The sequence below is a fragment of the Manacus candei genome, unplaced genomic scaffold (assembly GCF_025592945.1).
Source record: "Manacus candei isolate 608988 ecotype Guabito, Panama unplaced genomic scaffold, ASM2559294v1 h1tg000041l, whole genome shotgun sequence".
NCBI classification, from domain to species: domain Eukaryota; kingdom Metazoa; phylum Chordata; class Aves; order Passeriformes; family Pipridae; genus Manacus; species Manacus candei.
The window spans coordinates 5,465,912-5,485,335 of record NW_026138089.1 but is presented as its reverse complement, the minus strand read 5'-3'; the positions used below and the strand labels follow the sequence as shown (position 1 = coordinate 5,485,335).

Below are 19,424 nucleotides of genomic sequence, written 5' to 3'. Positions count from 1 at the left end.
TTGTCTGTGACTCCTCACAGTCTCTTCCTCCCTCCAGCCTCTTCCACACCTCCCCATCTGCCAGCTCTTCAGGCTTAGGTTTACTGTAGCAGTTACCAGTCAATACCATACTACAAACGTAGGAAGAACACACAGGAATTCATCCCCCAAATAAGTCATGCAGGTCCTGTCCTCAGAAGAGTGCATGAGAAACCCAAATCACTATCAGCTGTGCACAGAATAGATTCTGCACTGTAGGTAAACCCAGAGTCTGCTGATAGAACTTGACACAGAAAATATATGAAGTGAAAAAACACTACTACCTTTTTCACAGAAATCTGCTGGATAGTCCCCATATTCACTGTCAGGACTATTACAGTCTTCATTACGGTCATCAAACAATTTTACGTCACAGTCTGGATCCAGGAAGCTCAGATATGTATGAAAAGATGTGGTGAGAAACTCTGATAGCTTGCCTATCTTCACCCTGCAAACAGGAACACGTGCCAAGGAGCATTAACATCCATTTGATACCAATTTGATACCAATTAATGCTCACTGAGCTTTCAGCAACTCCTCCAAAATTTATCAGACCTACTGTTGAATTCACCTTTGGTAACTACAAAGCAGCAGATACTGATACCGCAAGAAAAAAGGCAAAACAAGAGTTGCAGATCCAGCTGGGTACTTACTGCTCTAGCTACTAATTGAACTTTAACTCCGTTACGGTGACACCTACAGGCCTAACTCGAAGCCTAATTTACAGGGTGCTCTATATTTCTATGAAGAGAGGCCCTAAACAAAGACCTAAACTCCAAGGATAATCCATGAGAAACTGGGGCTAGGAAGTCCCATGAACAGTAGTATCTTTTCACAGAACTGCAGTGCTGCTAAAACACAAATCACATCTGTGCTGGTTTGGGCTGGGGTAGAGTTATATCTTCAGACTTACTAGTATGGGGCTATGCTTTGGATTTGTGCTGGAAACAATGTTGTTAACACTGGGATGTATCAGTTACTGCCAAGCAGTGCTTACACAGCATCACAGTCTTTTCTCCTTCTCACCTCACCCCACCAGCACAGGGTGCTCAAGGAGTTGGGAGGGGACACAGCTGGGACAGCTGACCCCTGCTGACCAAAGGGACATTCCATACCATAGGGTGTCATGCTCAGATACAGAGCCAAGGGAAGATGGAGGAAGGGGAGAATGATTGGTGATACGGGGTTTGTCTTCCCAAGTCACAGCTACATTTGATGGAGCCTGGCTTTCCTGGAGATGGCTGAACACCTGCCTGCCCATGGGAAGTGGCGAATAAATTTCCTGGTTTGCTTTGCTTGCATGTGTGGCTCTTGCTTTACCCATTAAACTGTCTTTATCTCAACCCAAGTTTTCTCACTTTTACTCCTGCAATTCTCTCCCCGATCCCACTAAGGGGAGAATGGGTGAACAGCCGTGTGGGGCACAGTTGTTGACTGGAGTTAAACCATGACAACATTTGATTGTCAAAGGAAGATACTGATTGAGAGAGGGCATGTAAGAAGAGAATAGGGAGGTACTGTGGCATATGTTATATGTAGATGAATAGAACACATAAGCTTACTAGTACTACATGCAATTTATGTTTAAATCATGTCCAATAACTCTGAAAATAATTTACGTCTTAATAACAGAAGCCCAGTCAAGACCAAGACCTTTTATTTCCACAGGTTTGGCATTTATTTTCCTTATCCACTGATGGCTTTGAGAGATGGTACACCCTTTGGGAGACAATTCTTTTCCACGGCATCTGAGGTCCAGCTACCATCTGATTGCCATATAACAATTAAAGCTGAAACCTCCTTCTCTGCAGAGTTCTAGTACAAGGTCTGTGCACTATGACAAGTTCAAAACAGACACTTTTATAGCATTTAATTTAAAAAATCATGGAGATAATAATTTGGGGGTTCTGACATTACCTTGCACCTCCAAAATAACCATCCTCTAATTTTCTTATTGTGGCAAGAACTGCTGGATGAATGTCAGTACCATCATCAACTAAAAAAGAATAATGGAAGAGTTGAAGCTAACCAACACATTCTTAAACTACCATGTCCAAACAAAGTGAATTACTGGGTGTTCTCTAAAACCCAAATCAGACAAATTTAAAACAGAATCCAAAACTGATATCAATACTAGCTTATTCAAAAATGCCAAACAAACATGCAAACAAAACACAACCTTTAGACAAGTTCTAAAGACAAAAATCAACCCACTCAAGACAAGTTCCAAAAGGATTTCTATGAAACTTCTTTAGACAGAAATACTATGGAGATGCAAGGATATAAAGGGGGGTAAAACTAAAATGAAATACTACCATGTCATCCAAATTCAGCATGGAAAAAATGAAACTGTACTTCTGAAGTTAGAAGTCATGCCACCTGTCTCCTCTCAAACTGATGTCCATCCTATTCCCCTGCAGTAATATACTCTGCTTGAGACAGAGAAAATTTTTACCAAGCATTGTGTGAGTGATGGGAAACGTCAGGGTTGGTCTCCCTGTCATCCTCCAACAAGAAGTGAGGTAAGCCAGCTCTGTCTTGAGCATCTCCACAATCATCTGATTGTCTAGAGCCAGATAGAAGTGATGCTGGTCAGCAAACTAAAGAAGAGAAAAACATGACATAGGAGCAGTTGTCAGTGCTTTTTTAATTTTTTTCTACTTCCCCTCTTAAATCAGTCACAAAAGCCATACGAGCTACTCCTGACCACAACACAAATGGCATGAGACTGTGAAAAAAGAAATCCATGCTTGTGCAAGGGTCCATTTTTCTACACGTGTAGACTGACCATCAAAGTGAGCCATACCAACAAAAAGCAGGCAATCACACCCATGAAGCAGAATCTTCCCAATGCCGAATTATACTATCCTATGATCTGGAAGATGGGAGTACTCTAAACATGGAAGAAAAAGTTAACAATAGCAACAAAAACAATAAACAGGCTTAAGGGCACACTGGGGACTGGGAGCCAATAACTGGATGTCTCTTGGGAACAATCTGAAAGTCAAGCAGAATACAGAAAAGCTGGCAGTTACTGTGGGGAAAAAGGTACATTAAATGTACAATGGCAAAGTATGCTGTTCCCACTTACAGCAGAAAGCCAAGAACCACAGTAAGAGACTAATATGGCTTCTTCAGGAGCTGGAAACAAAAAGCTGGACAAATAATGGCAAGTATGTCAAAGCAGCCACAACAAAAGTTAAGGAAGCCCATAAGCCTTGGGGAGGGGCAAACACGTAAAGAGCATGTAAATTCAGGCTGGCAAAGTTCAGAGAAATTACTTCATAGAAAGAATTAAGAACTAGCCAAAACAATCCTTGAGCCACTCGCAATTAGCTTTCGTAATTCAGGTAATTCAGGAAGAACAAGAAATCCAGAGGGAAGAAAACACACTGCCTGTCTTTAAAAATGAAGAGCCATTTTAAAAGTCAGGCCAATTCCAGTGCCTGAAAGCATAGGAAAGCAAAGCCAATTTGAGACAGCCAAGATAATTACAAAATGATAAAGCAATGTAGCCAAAAACCAATCTCAGCAAATTAGTCCAATTTCCTTCTTTGGAGCAATCAGATGGTAGCTATAAGAAAATGGTTGACATCTCTCAACTTTTGCAAATTTTCACACTACTGAGCTGAAGAAAAAACGTCTGAGAAGGCAAGAACTACTTTTAAAATTGTTCTCAGAAGATAGTTCTTAACTATCTTTTTTTCAGAAATGACAGTGAAAAGAAACGTTTTTTTCAAAATGACAGTGTATCTGAATGGAGTCAGCCTTTGCCCCACACCTAATCAATATTTTCCCTAGAAAACAGGATGAAATACAAACGACAAAACCACATAATTTGTGGACACTTGTCAAGATCAATAAGAGGACTTAACTGTTGGCCATAGGAAAGTGACATTAAACATTAACTCCATCCACCTCAAAAAAAAATCTCAGGGGGAATGTCTGGCTACAAAGTACAGTGGAAAATGTTATGGAGGTTTTAGTCAAACACAGAATAAGCAGGAACTGTCACTGTGTTGCTAATGTAAAGATAAATGCAATTTTGGAATATACTAATAAGTACGTCCATACTTGATACATGGCAAGACTTCAGCTGGAATATTGGGTCCTGCTTACAAAGTAAGATGTCAATGAAGAGGTATTTTGAAAAAAACCATGTCTCTAAGGAATTTTTCCCTTAATTGCAAAAGTCTAAATTGATTTAGGGGAGTAACACAGCAAATAACATGCTAAAAAGCTGCTTGTGATCAAGTGATGTGGGGAAGAATGAGAAGGGAGCTACATTTTTTTGCAGTAAATCTGATGTTGTTTGGGCATTATGAATCACTACAGAAGCATTCTACAGAGTCCACTGAATGTCTTTCACTAGAGTTTAAAGACTACATTAGTCAAACATCTACTCAGAAGGGTGGAAACATTCTTTATCCTGCTCCAGTTGTACATGTTTGGAGCAGGTGACTGGCCTCCTAGTACCAACTGCTAGAATAACTCTACTGGAATAAGTGTGTTGTATTTCATTAAATGTAAAAATAAGAGCCACTGATTCTGTGAGGATCCAAACTTCCAGTTACACTGAAAAAATGCACTAAAGTGAAAACAAAGACAGAACATCCCTTTCTCAGCACTACTGACCCTTTCAACAATATAATGAAAAGATCACATCTTCATCACTTGGGGGTTACAGTACTTGGCACCCTTATGTGGTGCTAAATTTTTCATTAAAGCAATATTAAGGGATGTATTTCTGCAGAAACTATTTCATTACCTAGAACATTGGTTTCGGCAGAGATCAGTAACAACTTTGTACTATTGATTTTCTGTGTTCTCCTAAGCCAGAAGGCAAAGAAGCCAAACTCTGTAGGACAGAAGAGAGGTTTATCAGCATTTCTATCATGCTGATTATCCATCACTCTTAAAAACCCTGCAAAGCAAAGCACATCTGCTGCATCAGCCCTATTCTACCTAAAGTACAGTGACAGCACATAAAAGTGAAAGGCTTCACTAATGATTTGCCATTAAATAAAAAGTGATCTTCCTGCCAGCTTTACATACTCACCTGTGGGGTAAAAGCAAATATTTGATTTCTTATCACATACAGCTTGGAGGTGCCTAACACTCCAATGTGTCGGTGTGGCCGTCCACTTAATTTCATCTTCTTATTCCGGCCTGTGAAGAAAAGAGAAAGAAAAAAGGTCTCAGCTAGAATTTGCTGTGTGGTTTTCCAAAATAACCATTTCAGACAGCAAAATCTACTTCACAGCAAGGCAGAAGACAGGTAACAGAGTGAAATGCTACACACTGGTCGGTTTTGTAGCAACCACCAATAAAACAGCCAGAGGCCTTCAAAGGCCTGATTAAAAATTTAAATTTTGGCTCCAATGACCATGGAATTGGGTCTTATAATTACAGTCATTACCCAAAGCTTCCCCATCAAGGACAGGAGGTGTGACATTACAAAAACCAGGCCATCAACATACCACAGAAATTGCAGTGCTTTCACTATAGAACCTTAAAAATTCTTGCCCAAAGAAGGCTAAATCAACATGCAAAGTACATCCAAATGCAAACACAGATTTTCATCAGGCTAATAAGCTCCACTTTTCCCAGTAGAGCTTATTAGCAAATGATCTGCACTGCAACCTTTGCACCAGCAGCCAGGAGCTGACTTGAATCTGTCTGACAAGGAATATGAGCCAAACAATCCTGTGCCTGAAAAAATACCACTGTGAACATTCTCAGAGAAGTCACTGTTAAAAACAATGTATCAGTGTGCCACATCATCCTACTCACAATCCCCCATTAGTGAAAGAAAGTTATTATGAATCATAATGAAATAAATATAAGCTTCAGCAAAGCCCTGCAAATGTTTCATTTTTTTAAAGAACTTTGTGATAAAAGAGATTCTTTCCCAAAAGCAGCATATACAATTTCCTTTCTCTGTGTAAAGGGCATACTTTTTGAAACTTATCTGAAGGCCTCGTTACTTTGGATGCTTCCAAAATAAGCTTCGTATTAAATGAAAAAAACCAACACCCACAAACCAAAAACTACCACAACAACAAAAAGATGTTCATCTAATGAGCAGCTTCTTACTTCTCCCTCAGCATTATCTGTAACCAAATTGCCATGTGTCGTGGTTTGAATCTTGTTTTCCCCCAGAGGCTAAATTAAGTGGTAGACCCCAAGGGGTGGAAACCCCTGGAAGTTTTGGAGTTCTGTCCAATGGGCGCTCCTGCAAAAATGTCAACATCCCACAAGCTCACCGGAAGAGATGAGTTGTAGTTGTTGGTTGTTGAGGAGAGGTGGCCATGTTGTGAGCCACGAGGAAGGGGCTCTGAGTCCCTTGGGCCCTCTGGGCCCTCCCAGCCCCTGGCTGGGGGGCTGCGGGGACCTGGAACAGTCTTAGACTGGACTAAGTGTCTGTAGTTATGCCGGGAGATGTTTTCTCCATGGGCACAGAGCAGCAGCCGGCACTGACCAGAGAAACGGTGGCAGAGAGCCAGAGATAAGACCTGAACTGAAGGAGCAGCAGAAGCAACATGCAGCACCAGAGAAAGGACTCCTGGAAGGAGAGCCGGGAAAAGAGAGCCAGCAGCCTGAGAGACAGAGTTCTGGGGGTAAGACTGTACCAGCCCCCCAAAACTCCTTTGAGACCTCCGAGAAAGGAGGAGTAGATGGACTCCTATTTTAGAGGAGCCTTGGAGTATGCAGCACCAGAGAGAGAGAGGAGCTGAGAAGCTCAGAGCGTCCCAGAGCTGGACTGGGATGGCCAGAGGAATGCGGGGGGAGTTGACCTTGGCTCCCCCCCCCCCCTTGCACTGCTGCCACGGTGGCAGCCTGAGAGCAGGGCACAGAGGCTCTGCAAGGAGCTGAGTCTCCTGGATATACCAGACCGTCACGAAGACCCCCCTGTGTCTTCGTGATATGACGTGGTGATACGACCTTGTCTGGGGTTACGAAGCCCACGGAAGACCCCTTGGTTGGAGGCGATGGGGCCGAGAGAGGCTTGAATACCTCCCTCGTGAGTGCTGGCAGAAAGCCAGCTATCAGCTGCTGCATGTGAAGAAGACAGACTGCTGCCTCAGAAGATGCTGCTGCTTAAGGACTGGAAGGGATCTGTCCTTCTTTCCCTCCTGGACTTTTATTTGGAGGGGAGAAGAGATCTGATCCACTGTAAATACATATGTCATGGTAGAGATAGTTGTGATCGTGTGTATACTGTGATATGGTATTTATTTGTACAGTCATTGTAATATATTCCCTTTCCCCCACTTTGAGTCTGGTGTGTGTTTTGTCTGGAAAAACCCATCTCACATTAGGTTGAGATGTGGGAGGGGGGAATGGAGCTAGGGAATTGGATTTTGGGGCTATCTCAAACCATGACACCATGGAAACATGCTTCAGGCTGATAAAGAAGCACGATAGTGCTCCCCTTATCCACACTGTAAAGGAATCTACCAGTGCTGATTCACTCCACCACAGTTTTACTTTGTAGTAACATCCACAGTTTTGAGTCATGAGTTCTGGCATGCCTGAAGAAGTAAAACTAAATTCAATTAGGAATACATGTAACAGGTTTTCCAGCATGACCCAAATAATTCCAGCAAGGATTATCAAGTAACAGCTATCAAAATATTTTCAACAACTAGACCCAGTTGGAGTTTTGGGGTTTTTATTTAATTCGGCTCTCAGGCTCTGAGGAAAACAGGACTTGAGGACCACTGCTGAGGAACTGGAATGTACTTTCAGTCCCAAGCTTAGAAAAACTCTAAAGGCTTCTGGGTTTGCAACTGCGACAGAGAGCTTCAGCAGCTCAACTCAGCTCAGGGTTGGAAGGAGCTTTAGCAAAAACTTGACAGCCCAAAGATGCTCTGATAGCAGCAGCATGGCTTCTGAAAGGAGAAACACTTGATTTTTTTTTCCTGTATTTTTCCAGGCATTCTTAATAAAGCCAGTTTCTCTGTTGAAGTAGTTTCTGGAGGACAAAAGAAGAGTCAGTTCTTGCCTAACTCCGAGGGCACGGGGAAACTGGTACTTTCACCACTGTTTCTAACGAGGCAATTTTTTCTCCTGTTTGAGTCCCTTACTTAAGACAGAAGTTCTAAGTTTGTTAAGCTTCTTTGCACAAACACTTTTTTTTTTAGATCAGAGAAATTGATTTAAATAAAAGAAATTAAATTAAAGAAATTGAGACAGTGTAAAGCAAGAAAAACAAAAAACAAAACATGACCCTTAAAATAAGACTTTTCACAGCAGTGGAGAAGCTCCCATGTTCCAATACTAACCCAGCATGGTGTAGAGGTTACTCAGGATGCGAGCTGGCTGCACTCTGAGAGGATGGATATCAGCAATGCTCTGGACATTGATTCCACGGTCTTGCAAGAGGTTCTTAATATGACTAGATTCTGCTAAGACAGTTACTGCATAACAGAAAACAAAAACACTACTAAGAAACAATGTTCTACCCTTTTTAGTTGACTATCTCTACTGTCACCTCTCAAGTAATGCATTTCATTAACTAAAAAGGCCCAAAGACCTCATGTCTTTCTTAATTTATGAGCCTGTGAGAACAAAAGGGATTGCAAGAGGGCGTCAGACAGATTTTGATTTTCTGCTTCTCAATATTTCTTGCTACTCCTGTCCACTTTGGACCACATGGTAATTCAAGTTGGAAGGGTCCTCATGAGGTCTCTACTCAAACCTCCTGCTCAAAGCAGGATCAGACCTGCTGAGGTTACAGCAGATTCTTTGAGACTTTATCAGTTTCTTCTTATTTTTTTGAGTTCCACCAGTTTGGATCATGCAGTAGCTTTTAGCAGATAAGGCTTTTACCCCATAGAACAAGAGGAAACACAACTTGAAAATCTTTGTGGTTTTAACACAGCACAATGTAACAATACAGCCAAATCCCTGGGGAACAGGTGCTGTTACTTGTATAGCAATAAATGTTACAAAGGACATAAAATGGCAGAGGTAAGGAGAAAAAAAATTCCCCAAATCAGTGGAATTTACAATCCAGACCCTGAATCCATCTCTTGTCCCGCTTGACATTTCACCCGTGATAGGTGGCTTATTGGTTTGGGACTAATAATTCAGTATTGTTCCTTGTATTGTGAATAATTGTCAAAGAATGCTAAAAATAATCCAGCACTTCTATTTCTACTGGAAATTGAGCACTTCAAAATAACAAAATGCTACCGCCATGAGATACCAACAGGGGATAAACAAGCACCAGCCCAGGTCACAGTGTCATTGATAAATGCTGCTCCTGATAAACAAGCTGGTTGCTCTTTCAGAGCAGTACAAGCCCTTGAAAAGTTTTAAAGACCTGATCAGCTGGTGTTTGCCCTCATCTTAATTTTCTGGTTTTGTCTGTTCCTGCACTAACTGAAGAAGCCACTTCCTGCAGCAGCCAAAAGCCAGCCCTAAGTCTGGCTGCCTCACCCCTGTGGACAGGGATTCTCCCCACCCAGTGCTCTCCAGTTGCTCTGGGAAAGGGGCTGCACAGAAACCTAATTAAACTGATCCATGTCCAGTCAGTCCTGCTTTTTCTTTTCTAGAATGCATCAAGTTTCTCCTTTTCTCTATAAGATTAAGTTTTCCACTCTCCAGTCCCTGACGACTTAAAATTTTAGTAAGTTTTTTTTTAAAGAAGTGTGTTAAACCCCTTTCTCTGTCTACAGTTTCATTAAAGCATCTGTGTCCCAAGCAAAAATCCACTTATTTTTAACATATCTTTCTTCTCTCCTCTATTTAGGGACTTTGTCACCACACAATTCAATTCACCCAGAATGCTGAAAAAACTCCTTCACCTTGTACCACAACATCAGGTTTAAATCCAGTGGAAAATCTCCTGTTTAAGGGATCAATTTCACCTGCAGCAAGAAATCCCTAGAATGAATGCAAAAGAAAGATAAAAGAAAGGAAACAAACAGATTTTAAATAAAAGACTTCTGATATCTAGAATAAATCTTAACCAATTTTTGAAGTATTTTTTCAGTACAGCAGGACTTAAGGCCTGGTTTATCTACCCTGGCCACCAAGTAGTACATTCAATAAGAACAAAGGATGCACTATTTTTTGGAACAACAAGAAAATGGTTCTGACACAATCTGCATATTCAGATTTCCTATTTTAGAGTTGCAGCAACTGACAACATAATTTAGCCAGGCCAGTGATTTTCTTTGTAGCTCCACAGAGATATTCTGTGGTTCCTCCAACTAGTCTGCCTAATACGGGACAACTCAGTAGACACATTATGCCACAGAGTAAGGCATAGCCTAGTGGAGCTGAAATAGCACAAAATCCTGGCTCTGGAACAGCCAAATCAGCCTTGCCTTCGTATAATCCTCTATCCTAACCCTAAATCCAGTCCATCTGACAACTTATTCAGCTTGATTAGAAACAGACAGTTGCATGTCTATATATATACAAAAAAAACAAAAAAAAAAAGCTCCTGAAATCTCAGTCACTCAGTCACCCTTTCATGGCTCTTGTACTTGTTTCTACTGGAAAACACATTGTCCCCTATCTGACAACCAAATTGTACTTAAAGCTCAAGCCATCTCAAACAAAATGAAATACATGCTTACCTACTATACAAGAAACAATTACCTCTGCTAACAGGCAGCTCAGGACATACAATGATTGGCCCCAAAGATGTGGCAACTTTCCCACTGGGACACGATCCACTGAGTGAGGATTTTCATACTCCTCATCCACCTGAAAACAAATACATAAGCAAGAAAAATTGCCCTGAAGTTGTGAAGAACAATTGGTAAGTACTTGAAAACATATGGTCTATCATCTACCCTTGTTAACCTGCCATTATTACTGACTTAAACATCTCGATTTTACTTTTAAGGCTGCACATTTTTTGGGACTGGAACTACACTTCCTTTTTGTACTCTGCCCAACCCTTCAAAGCTGGAGGATGAATAGGGACTCTGCATGCAATTATAGCTTTGGTGTTAGCTCTTCCACTTTCTTCTCATCATGCCTTTGCTGCCTTCCCTCTGAGCTGCTCATAGGTAACTGGATGCCTGCTTTCCAATCCCTTCCAAGATGACACTTTAACTTCACTGATGTCTACCTAGCTTTCTAAAATAAAGCTGTTTTCCAAAAATTAAGGCTATTCCACCTTTCCTGTGTTAGCAAGGATGGCCAATGCAAAAATTAAGAGCAGACTTATAATTTAGAAAAAGAACAACTGCCTTGGTTTTGCAGTATACAGACCTACTGAGGGCAGGGGGAAAACCCTCCAGCATTACATCTTTAAATAGACAAAATCTACCCTGTTTATTTGGCATGTTTGTCAGATTATTATCATCATATCAAAATTCACAAGAAGGCTCTGAACTCTTACACGCTTGTTCCCACTAGGAAGGCAATTCAGAGTTTCCACCTGCGAGCAAGACATCAGCTGTCGGCTGACCAGCTCAGACCTACCCAGGAGGCTCCATACCCTTAGTGGGTGAGGGCTGAGAAGCCTGGAGTGGGAGAAGAAGTTGGCAGGGAGGGATACAAAGGCAAATAGCATGGAAGAGCACACAAGCTCATCTGAATTTCTCTGTCACAATGGGCGAATCAGATAAACAGTAACAGCAAAGATGGGGGAAAAGAAAATACCCATAGAAAACAAACAAAAACCCCAGCCCAAATCCTAATCCATCTGAAGCCTGTTTCTGTCTCCCATACAAGCTCTGAAAAAGAGCAGCACAATCAATCAACTAGACAGAAAAGACAGTCTATGCTTTATTTCTTCATTGAGCTTGAGTTCCTAAGTCAGTATCAACACTTCTTAAATGTGTATCTTGCTATAAGCATGTAAAATTTTAGACATGCTCTAATATTTTCACAGACACTCAGATTTCCAAGGAAGAAATGGGGCAATGTGGAAGCCTAAAATTTATCATTTCTCAGCAGGAGCTGTGAGAGGTCTCTTACTTTTTCAAATAATGTGCAGTACTCTTTTTTCATTTTCAGATACAGGAAAAACTATAAAACCATTCCTCTTGCTATCTCTACTTTGCACTCCGAATTGGATGCTGCATTTTCACAATACCTTGTCTGGAGGGACTGCATATAGTTCAGGCATTAGCACTAATCCATTCTTCTCTCTAATAAGTATTCCTTCCAGAGCCTCTCTGTACTCTTGTACCTGGAAATATTTTTAAATAAAAGTAAGAATTCACATTACAGTCAGCAAAACTGAAACAATAAAGTTAAAGTTTTACTACTTTCCAACCATACTTTTCTGATGAATATTCATCTATATTAAAAAAAGGGGGGGGGGGGATCATGACTGATGGAAGAACAGGGTTCAAATTATCAGAGACTGTTCCAGCATCTCAATATTATCAGCCTTAGAAATATGAACACTCGTCTTTAATCTGTAATGTACCTCTGCAGCACAAAATGTCTAACACATCCCTATAAAGAAGTCATTGGAACAAATCCTACATGAAATTTGCAATGGATGACAATGCAGGACATGGGCATCAGACTGCCAATATCCATAAGAGTGCAAGGTGTATAAATTGTCAGCTTTCTACCACGCATATTGCCTATGACTTACTGAATTCCGCTTTGCAGGATTGGGAAATCAGTTTCTCTTAACTGATTTGCTTAAAAATTTGTCCCATGGAAAGCTTAAAATTGATTTAAACTGTTTAAAAATATCTAAGTTCACTGAACAGAAAATCATCTTCTTGTATGGTTAGACAACAAATTACGAACACGAGCAGCAGATTGATACAAAATAAAGAACAGGTAATATATTTTCTTTTTACCTGATTCCTTATTTGTTCCATTTCTCAATTATCCCATTCCAATTTTTTTACTTAGAGGGAATCTGTTTTCAAGCACTAACAGTATCTGACTCTGAGATCCTATTTCTGCTATTCCTGAGTACAGGGGACCACACAAAGTAAGGAACCCACAGTTTCACATTAGGGTACACTCACATTTTCAGTATCCTGTCCTTCTCCACTCTTTTTGAGTCCTCAGGGTGCTTGTTTTTCTAAGAATTGCAGCAGTAACTGGGGAAGACTAGACACTCATCTCAGTGTCTCAGTGACTCATTCAGCTATGTTTAAACAGTGGAAACCAGGAGTAATTGCCCTGACCATGCCCTAGCACAGCCTGTCTGCACAACATAAAAGCAAACAGGTACATACTGTCCCAGATAATCCACCTAAGTTCTAGAGACTGCTTCATGAAGTGCTATTTTATTGTCAGGACTGAAGTTTCAGTATACTTTCTGATTTCCCCCCTCATGAAATAATGTCATTTCTCTCTTCACCATTTCACAGTAAAAACACATTTTTACTGTATTCAGGAAACATTTTACATTTCTAGTGTCAGTAAGTATTTCACTTGATTTGCAACATCCAGTACAGAAAGAAGGTTTTTTGGTCTGAAATTCTCTGTTTTGTTTCTGATGTCATTTTATTTTTTAAGGAGTTTAGCAATCTCCTGTCCCTCTGCATACTAGGCAATTTTAAATCACATTTATTTTTTACTTCTTCCAAGCCACCAATCCACAGAAGGTCCGATCTGAATACATTTGGTCCTGGCTACTTGCTGCTCTTTAACTCACCAACACTCCCCACATGCCACCATAACCTTTGGAGGGCAACAACCAATTTAGCTGCCCTGACCACTGGGTGCTTGACACAGTAATGGCATGAAGTGAATTATGGAACTAGTAAAAATGAAATGGCTCCTCATAAGGCAACCCCAAATCTCTCGGAATATACAACAGGACTTAAAGTAGCACAAATCTTGTTCTCAGTAGCCAAGCCACAGAGGTTGGGGAAAAGAAGCTTCTCTCATCCTGAAGTAATTGCGAAAGGGGCATCGAGGTTGGTGACAAGACAAAACTAGGCATATAAACCCTGTTCAGCCCAGTTTTACCACACCAGCTAACAGAGCCACTCAGCCTGGCAGGGATAGGGCAACAAGGCCCCAGTGTGCACAACCCTTCTCTTCTATCATGTCAGGAACTCCCCAGGAAGGTGAGAATGGCTGAAGACTATTTCCACCCTATCCGACTGATACCCCAAATAAACACGGAGCAAAGTTCCAAAATGCCGTGGGTAAATGGCTTTGCAATTTGAAAGCAATTTCTCTTTTCTCACCTGAATTTTGTCCTCATTAAATATTCCATCAATTAGGAAGTATGTCCAGAATACTGGCCACTCACATTCAATATTCTCAAAGAGCTTGAGCTCAGCAGGATCATAGTGTAGCCTACTTGGATCCTAAAAAATTCAAACACACTTGTTTAGTCACAGTGCTAGTTTAGTCACCCATATTGCAATCATAATGGTAGCCTGTTTTATACAAGTAATTAAAACCTAGAAACCAATAAACCCATCAGAAATAGTTTCCATGCAATCTCCTCGCTTTTTTACATTCAGCCTCAAACTCATTTAATGTTTCCCTAGACAAATCGACCCTTCCTAGTCTCAGAATGTGTCACCCAAGTAATCTTGGCTTTGCCTCAGTTCAAAGATACTTTGAAATGCTTCAGGGACACTGCTTCTGCTTAGACACCATAAGCATATCTAAGGATCAATTTCTTACAGAATTATTTAATTACATTTTGTCCTTAATAAATGGTTTTCAAACCCTTAGCCTCCTTCACATATGTGTCATTTCTAGGGTGGATACCTGGATTACCTCCAAGTCCACTAAGATGTCTTAGCAGTGATGGAGAACTTTACTCCTTCATGTAAATAAGACAAAGTATGTCTATAAAGAAGAGATAAAATTCTTCCTAATGCCTACTGAAAATACACATCAGAAGTACCTCTCTGGGTGTCTTGTAACCATCTCGGAGAAAGCGACAGCAGCCATAGCGGCCCTGTAAAAACACACAAAATTACAGAAAATTACACATACTGTTCTTCCTCACAGACTAACATAACAAGTGCTGAGATTTAAGGGTCACTTCGAGATTTTCCTTCCTCTTTTGCAGGTACAGATGAACCAAGTCTGGCAACCCTTGTTTAATCAGAATTTTTGGTTAGGAAAGAGAGGTTCTGTTTCTTTTTCTTTCTGTAAAACAAAAATAAAGGAAATTCTTACCTGCAATTTGGATATGATTTCACTCTTGGTTACATTAACAAGGTTTAGATCCTCCACTGCAAAAGCTGGGTAAGAAATAATAGAGAGAAGGCCAGCATCTATCTCCTTTGACGTGGATGCCCTTGGCAGCATGGAGTATAGAATAGACTGAGCAAAACAAGAATAGAAGAAACGGATGTGAAACAATTTACATACTTCAAAAGACTATGTCAAGTGTAAATGGAACAGACTATATTATTTGCAAACTGACAGAGAACTCTCTGCATAGTTATTTTTAAACAAGTTAGAATGCGAATACTTCACACCACTCATTTTTTCATGATCTACTAGAACAGGGTGAACAGCATAGCCTGCAGCCATCCGTATTACACTGAGTTCTTGGTTCAGTTAATCAACATTTCATTTAAAAACAAAAGGGAGAGGGTTAGCTTTTCCCCTAGCAAATGAAAGAGAAAACTAATTTTACCTGACAGTGTTCTACTTCATCAGGAAGAACATGAATCACTGATTTGTGTCCTCCATGAGCTCCAAAAAGATCTAGTTCATCAATTGCTTCCAAAGCAGCCTTCAAAGAAAAGCAAACCACAAACCAAAATCATTAGATACCTTTTAAACCAAGTATACACCATAGCACCTGTGTTTATCCTCTGAAGGAGTTTATATAAGACATAAGTTTGCTCCACAGACATTTTTTATTTAAAGGGAAGCTTGGTAGTATTTTAGAAAAAGTAAATATTTCTGTCTTTCCACTAGCTGGATACATGATTGATGTGCTGGTGATCCTTCTTACAATTTAAAGGCAATGCAAAACAATGGAGAGCTGGGCTTCCACTGAGACATCACCTAAACAGTGAAGTACTTAGTTATAAATGTCATGTCCTGTCCCACATTCCAAAATAACTCCCATTCAGTGTCCTTTCGCTCCTCCTGCCTGAAGAACTGCTCAAAGAGGAAGACTTGTTCAAGGCAACCCAGAATCAGCAAAGGCTGACCCCTTAAGAGGAGACCTTCAGCACCTCTCTGATACCGTCACTTCCCGAGCAGAAGAGAAATGAGATGTCTGATCTCCCCACAGCCAACTGAGGCACACAGTGCTCCATGCCAACAGGTGAATCACTACACATCATACCTCTTGGCCATAGTGCATTTGCCTGGTGAAGACACTGTCAGCCCAAACACTGACTCAATTTGGACATTCTTACTTTAACCTAGCAGGCTACAAAACCTGACTTTGAAGAATTGGGGTGTGCAGCACCACATAGGGAGTGTGGCAGGAAAAGACTCTGCCAGGCTAGCAGAGTCCTCCTCCGAAATGCAAATTCATAGGGTTGTGGTAACACTGAATTGTTGCCTGTTTTTGTCCTGCAGCTTCATGGACATGCAGCTTCTCTGACAAAGGAAGGATCACACAGGACAGCTTTCCTTCTCTCTCTGCAGAGAAGCAAGGATATTTTTCTTATTCCAACACAAAGATGGGTTTACTGCCTCTGCAGAGCCCCTCTCTCTAGACCAGCACTACAGCAGCAGATGTTCCTGACAGTGGCAGAAAGTCCTGTTGAGGAACTGATAGCTGGGACCAGGGACAGTTTTAATGGAGCAGAAAAGGTTCTGAGAACCACTCAAAGGCATATGCTCTGTGCTGTGCTGTTGCCATGGGTAGCCACACAAAGCAGGTATGGGACAGAATTCCTGAAGCACATTTAAAACAAAGAGCATCTACCTCAGCTTCTGCAGCAGGCCCTTCACTGTGCCCACCACCAGTTCCCATTTGAAACAACACTTCTATTGAACTCAGATCCCCAGAGAAGTTGTGCAGCAAGTTCTGCAGATCATCTCGACATCAACAGGTCTGGATGTCACACAGAGACCACACCAGAATGTTCAGGGTAAAAAAATCTCACAGTGGACATCTAAGGAACAACTGCCCTGACAGACACTGCCCCATCGCTGTTCAACTGAACTGTGGGGTCAAGACCAGCAGTTTCCCCCTCTTGCAATGCACACAAGATCTTGGTAACTAACAAACCCTGCTGAAATGCAAATACACCTTTGACCTTAATGATCTTTGTCTTCTGCCAGTCCTCCAGACACCAAGTGAAAAGGTAGTTGTTGATTACACATTTACATTTATGACCTTCTGAACTTCTTTTAGTATCTCTGTGACCTTGTGCTATGGGGGAACGAGAAATATCCACTTTTTTTAAAGTACATCTTCATTTATTTTTCTTTCTGAATTACTTGTGAAGAATTTCTTAGACTGATAGTCTGCTGTTATCCAGAATTTACATCAGATTTAATCTTACCATGAAAACATCACATATGATAGTGGGGCTGGAGAATTAAGAAAGAGGGAATGAAAACCAGAGGCCACTTTATGAGACTGCACCGTACTGAATCTATTAGATTCACAGTTCAATGAATGTGGTACCCTACTTGCAATCCCTGGAACAACTGTGCTGAGGTCCTTCAATGAGAGCCATTATCCCAAAGATTTTACGCTAAAAAATACTCACTCACACCCAAACAAGAATTCTTACACAATCAGTCAACTACTGCAGTGGCCAAGAAGACTATGCAAAGGGAGCGATCGGGTTTGACAGAGCCCTTCAGCACAACACAACAGCCACGAAGGAGGTGTCAGGAAGACATTCTCACTTTGGCCATCCCTACGGAGCTTGCGTTCAGTTCAGGGATGCCCTGGTTTGTCTTATCACCACGTTCCCAAATTCCATAATCCTACAACAACATCATCAAGAAAAAAAATGGCATTATTATATACAAACACAATGTTTCCCCCCCTTGCCCCACAACAAATCCAGTCTCCTGTATGAAATTAGCTTATAATTGGCCTTCAAAAAAAAAAGAAAAAAGAAGGAAAGAAAAGGGGCTTTAAGTCTCCAAAGAGACCCTGCTCATGTTTAAAGAGCAGCACATAAAAGTATACTCCAGCAGGATCAGGTATACAGTCATGAATCACTGCCTTCACAAAACACACAAAGCCCTTTATCCCTCCCCCTGTACATGTTTCTCCCTGTGTCCCCTCAACTTATCACTTTCCAGAACGCTTGTTACCATCCTGCTCTTTTAGAAAGGCCCAAAATATTTTAATTAGACATCAGGAAATATTATTCATCATTATCATCATGGCTAGGCTTCACAGACAAAGATTTGGGAAGGGCTCTACCCACATTTGTTACAAGCGCACTGGTGGTTAAAAAGGCCAACACGAGATAGACACGTCTGGTTGCAAAAGGCACAGAAGAAAGAGTCCTTATCAATTAAAAACCCCTCTGTTATTATGACAGAACAGGTGTACCTCACCCACGCAGCAGCAGATCCTCCACAGCCCTCCCAACATCTCCAAAGATGCTGCTCACAGTGTAAAGTACTGACAGGTTCTGATACCTTCTCATGAAAAAAGCAAGTCCCTGTTTTCCTTCTCCATCAATAAATAATTTTCCACGTAAACCTGAGCAGCATTCAGATGATTTACATATAAATAACTACTTACAGCAACTTTGTAGGCAGCTTCTATGTAGAAGACAAGATTCTGAATAAAGGTAACTTCATCAAGGGTGAAGATGATACGTAACCCTGATTAAAAGAAGGGAAGGGATTAATTATACTGTATCAGAACTGAAATATTTCCCCTTCAGTAAGTTTCATGCTTTTGTTTATTTGCTACCAACTACTGCCCACTGAAATCAAAGGAAAAACTCATACTAATTTCAGTAGGTCAGGCAGCAAACCTCAATACTTGCTACTGACAAAATACTTCAAATGCCACTAATACATACGGTTTCAAAGAACTCCTGTAGGGGTGGCATTCAGACAGTGGGTACAAAGCAGAGACATCTGAGTCAGCTCTGGCTCTTCAGAGCAGTGCATACCAATACCCACAGCTCCCCACCCCTCTGCCTGCTTAGTGCTCTGTCGAGGAACTCCAGGACGACCAGGTGCCCACTAGGAAGGGGTCAACTTCAAGGGTCTCCAAGGGCAGAAAAATATGTAAGGAAACAAATCCTTATCCTCACATGAGGAGTGCAGTAGAGAGGAACACAAGATAAAACTGCACCAGTAAAAGGAACAGATGGCACAAAGTGGTACCTGATTTGATGTCGCCACTCTCTGAAGAAACTTGGTTGTCCATCAGGACACTATCTTTAAACACGAGATTTCTCTGACATGACTCTCAATATCTCATGTATTTGTATGCCAGTAATCATTAAAGGAATAGACACTGCCAGTTACTATAAACATGAAATCCTAAGTAAGTCCTATCTCTTTTCCAGAGAAACATTACTTCCAAG

At 41.1% G+C, this 19,424-nt stretch overlaps 1 protein-coding gene across 7 annotated transcripts in view; it reads right to left on the bottom strand.

The window, feature by feature from the left end:
- PHKA2 (phosphorylase kinase regulatory subunit alpha 2) overlaps positions 1-19,424 on the bottom strand; it is a 48,853-nt gene that overhangs the window by 21,539 nt on the left and 7,890 nt on the right. For 5 of the 7 annotated variants that reach the window (XR_007905842.1, XM_051795121.1, XM_051795122.1 and 2 more), the window contains 14 exons: positions 18,626-18,708; positions 17,770-17,850; positions 15,581-15,679; positions 15,115-15,261; positions 14,837-14,890; positions 14,163-14,285; positions 12,086-12,181; positions 10,636-10,743; positions 9,834-9,912; positions 8,307-8,441; positions 5,078-5,187; positions 2,474-2,618; positions 1,936-2,014; positions 303-466 (listed from right to left, as the gene is read on the bottom strand). Coding sequence is in view for 6 of the 7 variants with exons in the window: in XM_051795121.1 (XP_051651081.1) it covers positions 303-466; positions 1,936-2,014; positions 2,474-2,618; positions 5,078-5,187; positions 8,307-8,441; positions 9,834-9,912; positions 10,636-10,743; positions 12,086-12,181; positions 14,163-14,285; positions 14,837-14,890; positions 15,115-15,261; positions 15,581-15,679; positions 17,770-17,850; positions 18,626-18,708 (1,503 nt within the window). In the remaining variant the exon portion in view is untranslated. Of the gene's footprint in view, positions 1-302; positions 467-1,935; positions 2,015-2,473; positions 2,619-5,077; positions 5,188-8,306; positions 8,442-9,833; positions 9,913-10,635; positions 10,744-12,085; positions 12,182-14,162; positions 14,286-14,836; positions 14,891-15,114; positions 15,262-15,580; positions 15,680-17,633; positions 17,851-18,625; positions 18,709-19,424 lie in introns of those variants that run through there. The other 2 variants (XM_051795125.1, XM_051795126.1) reach the window with 2 other exon arrangements.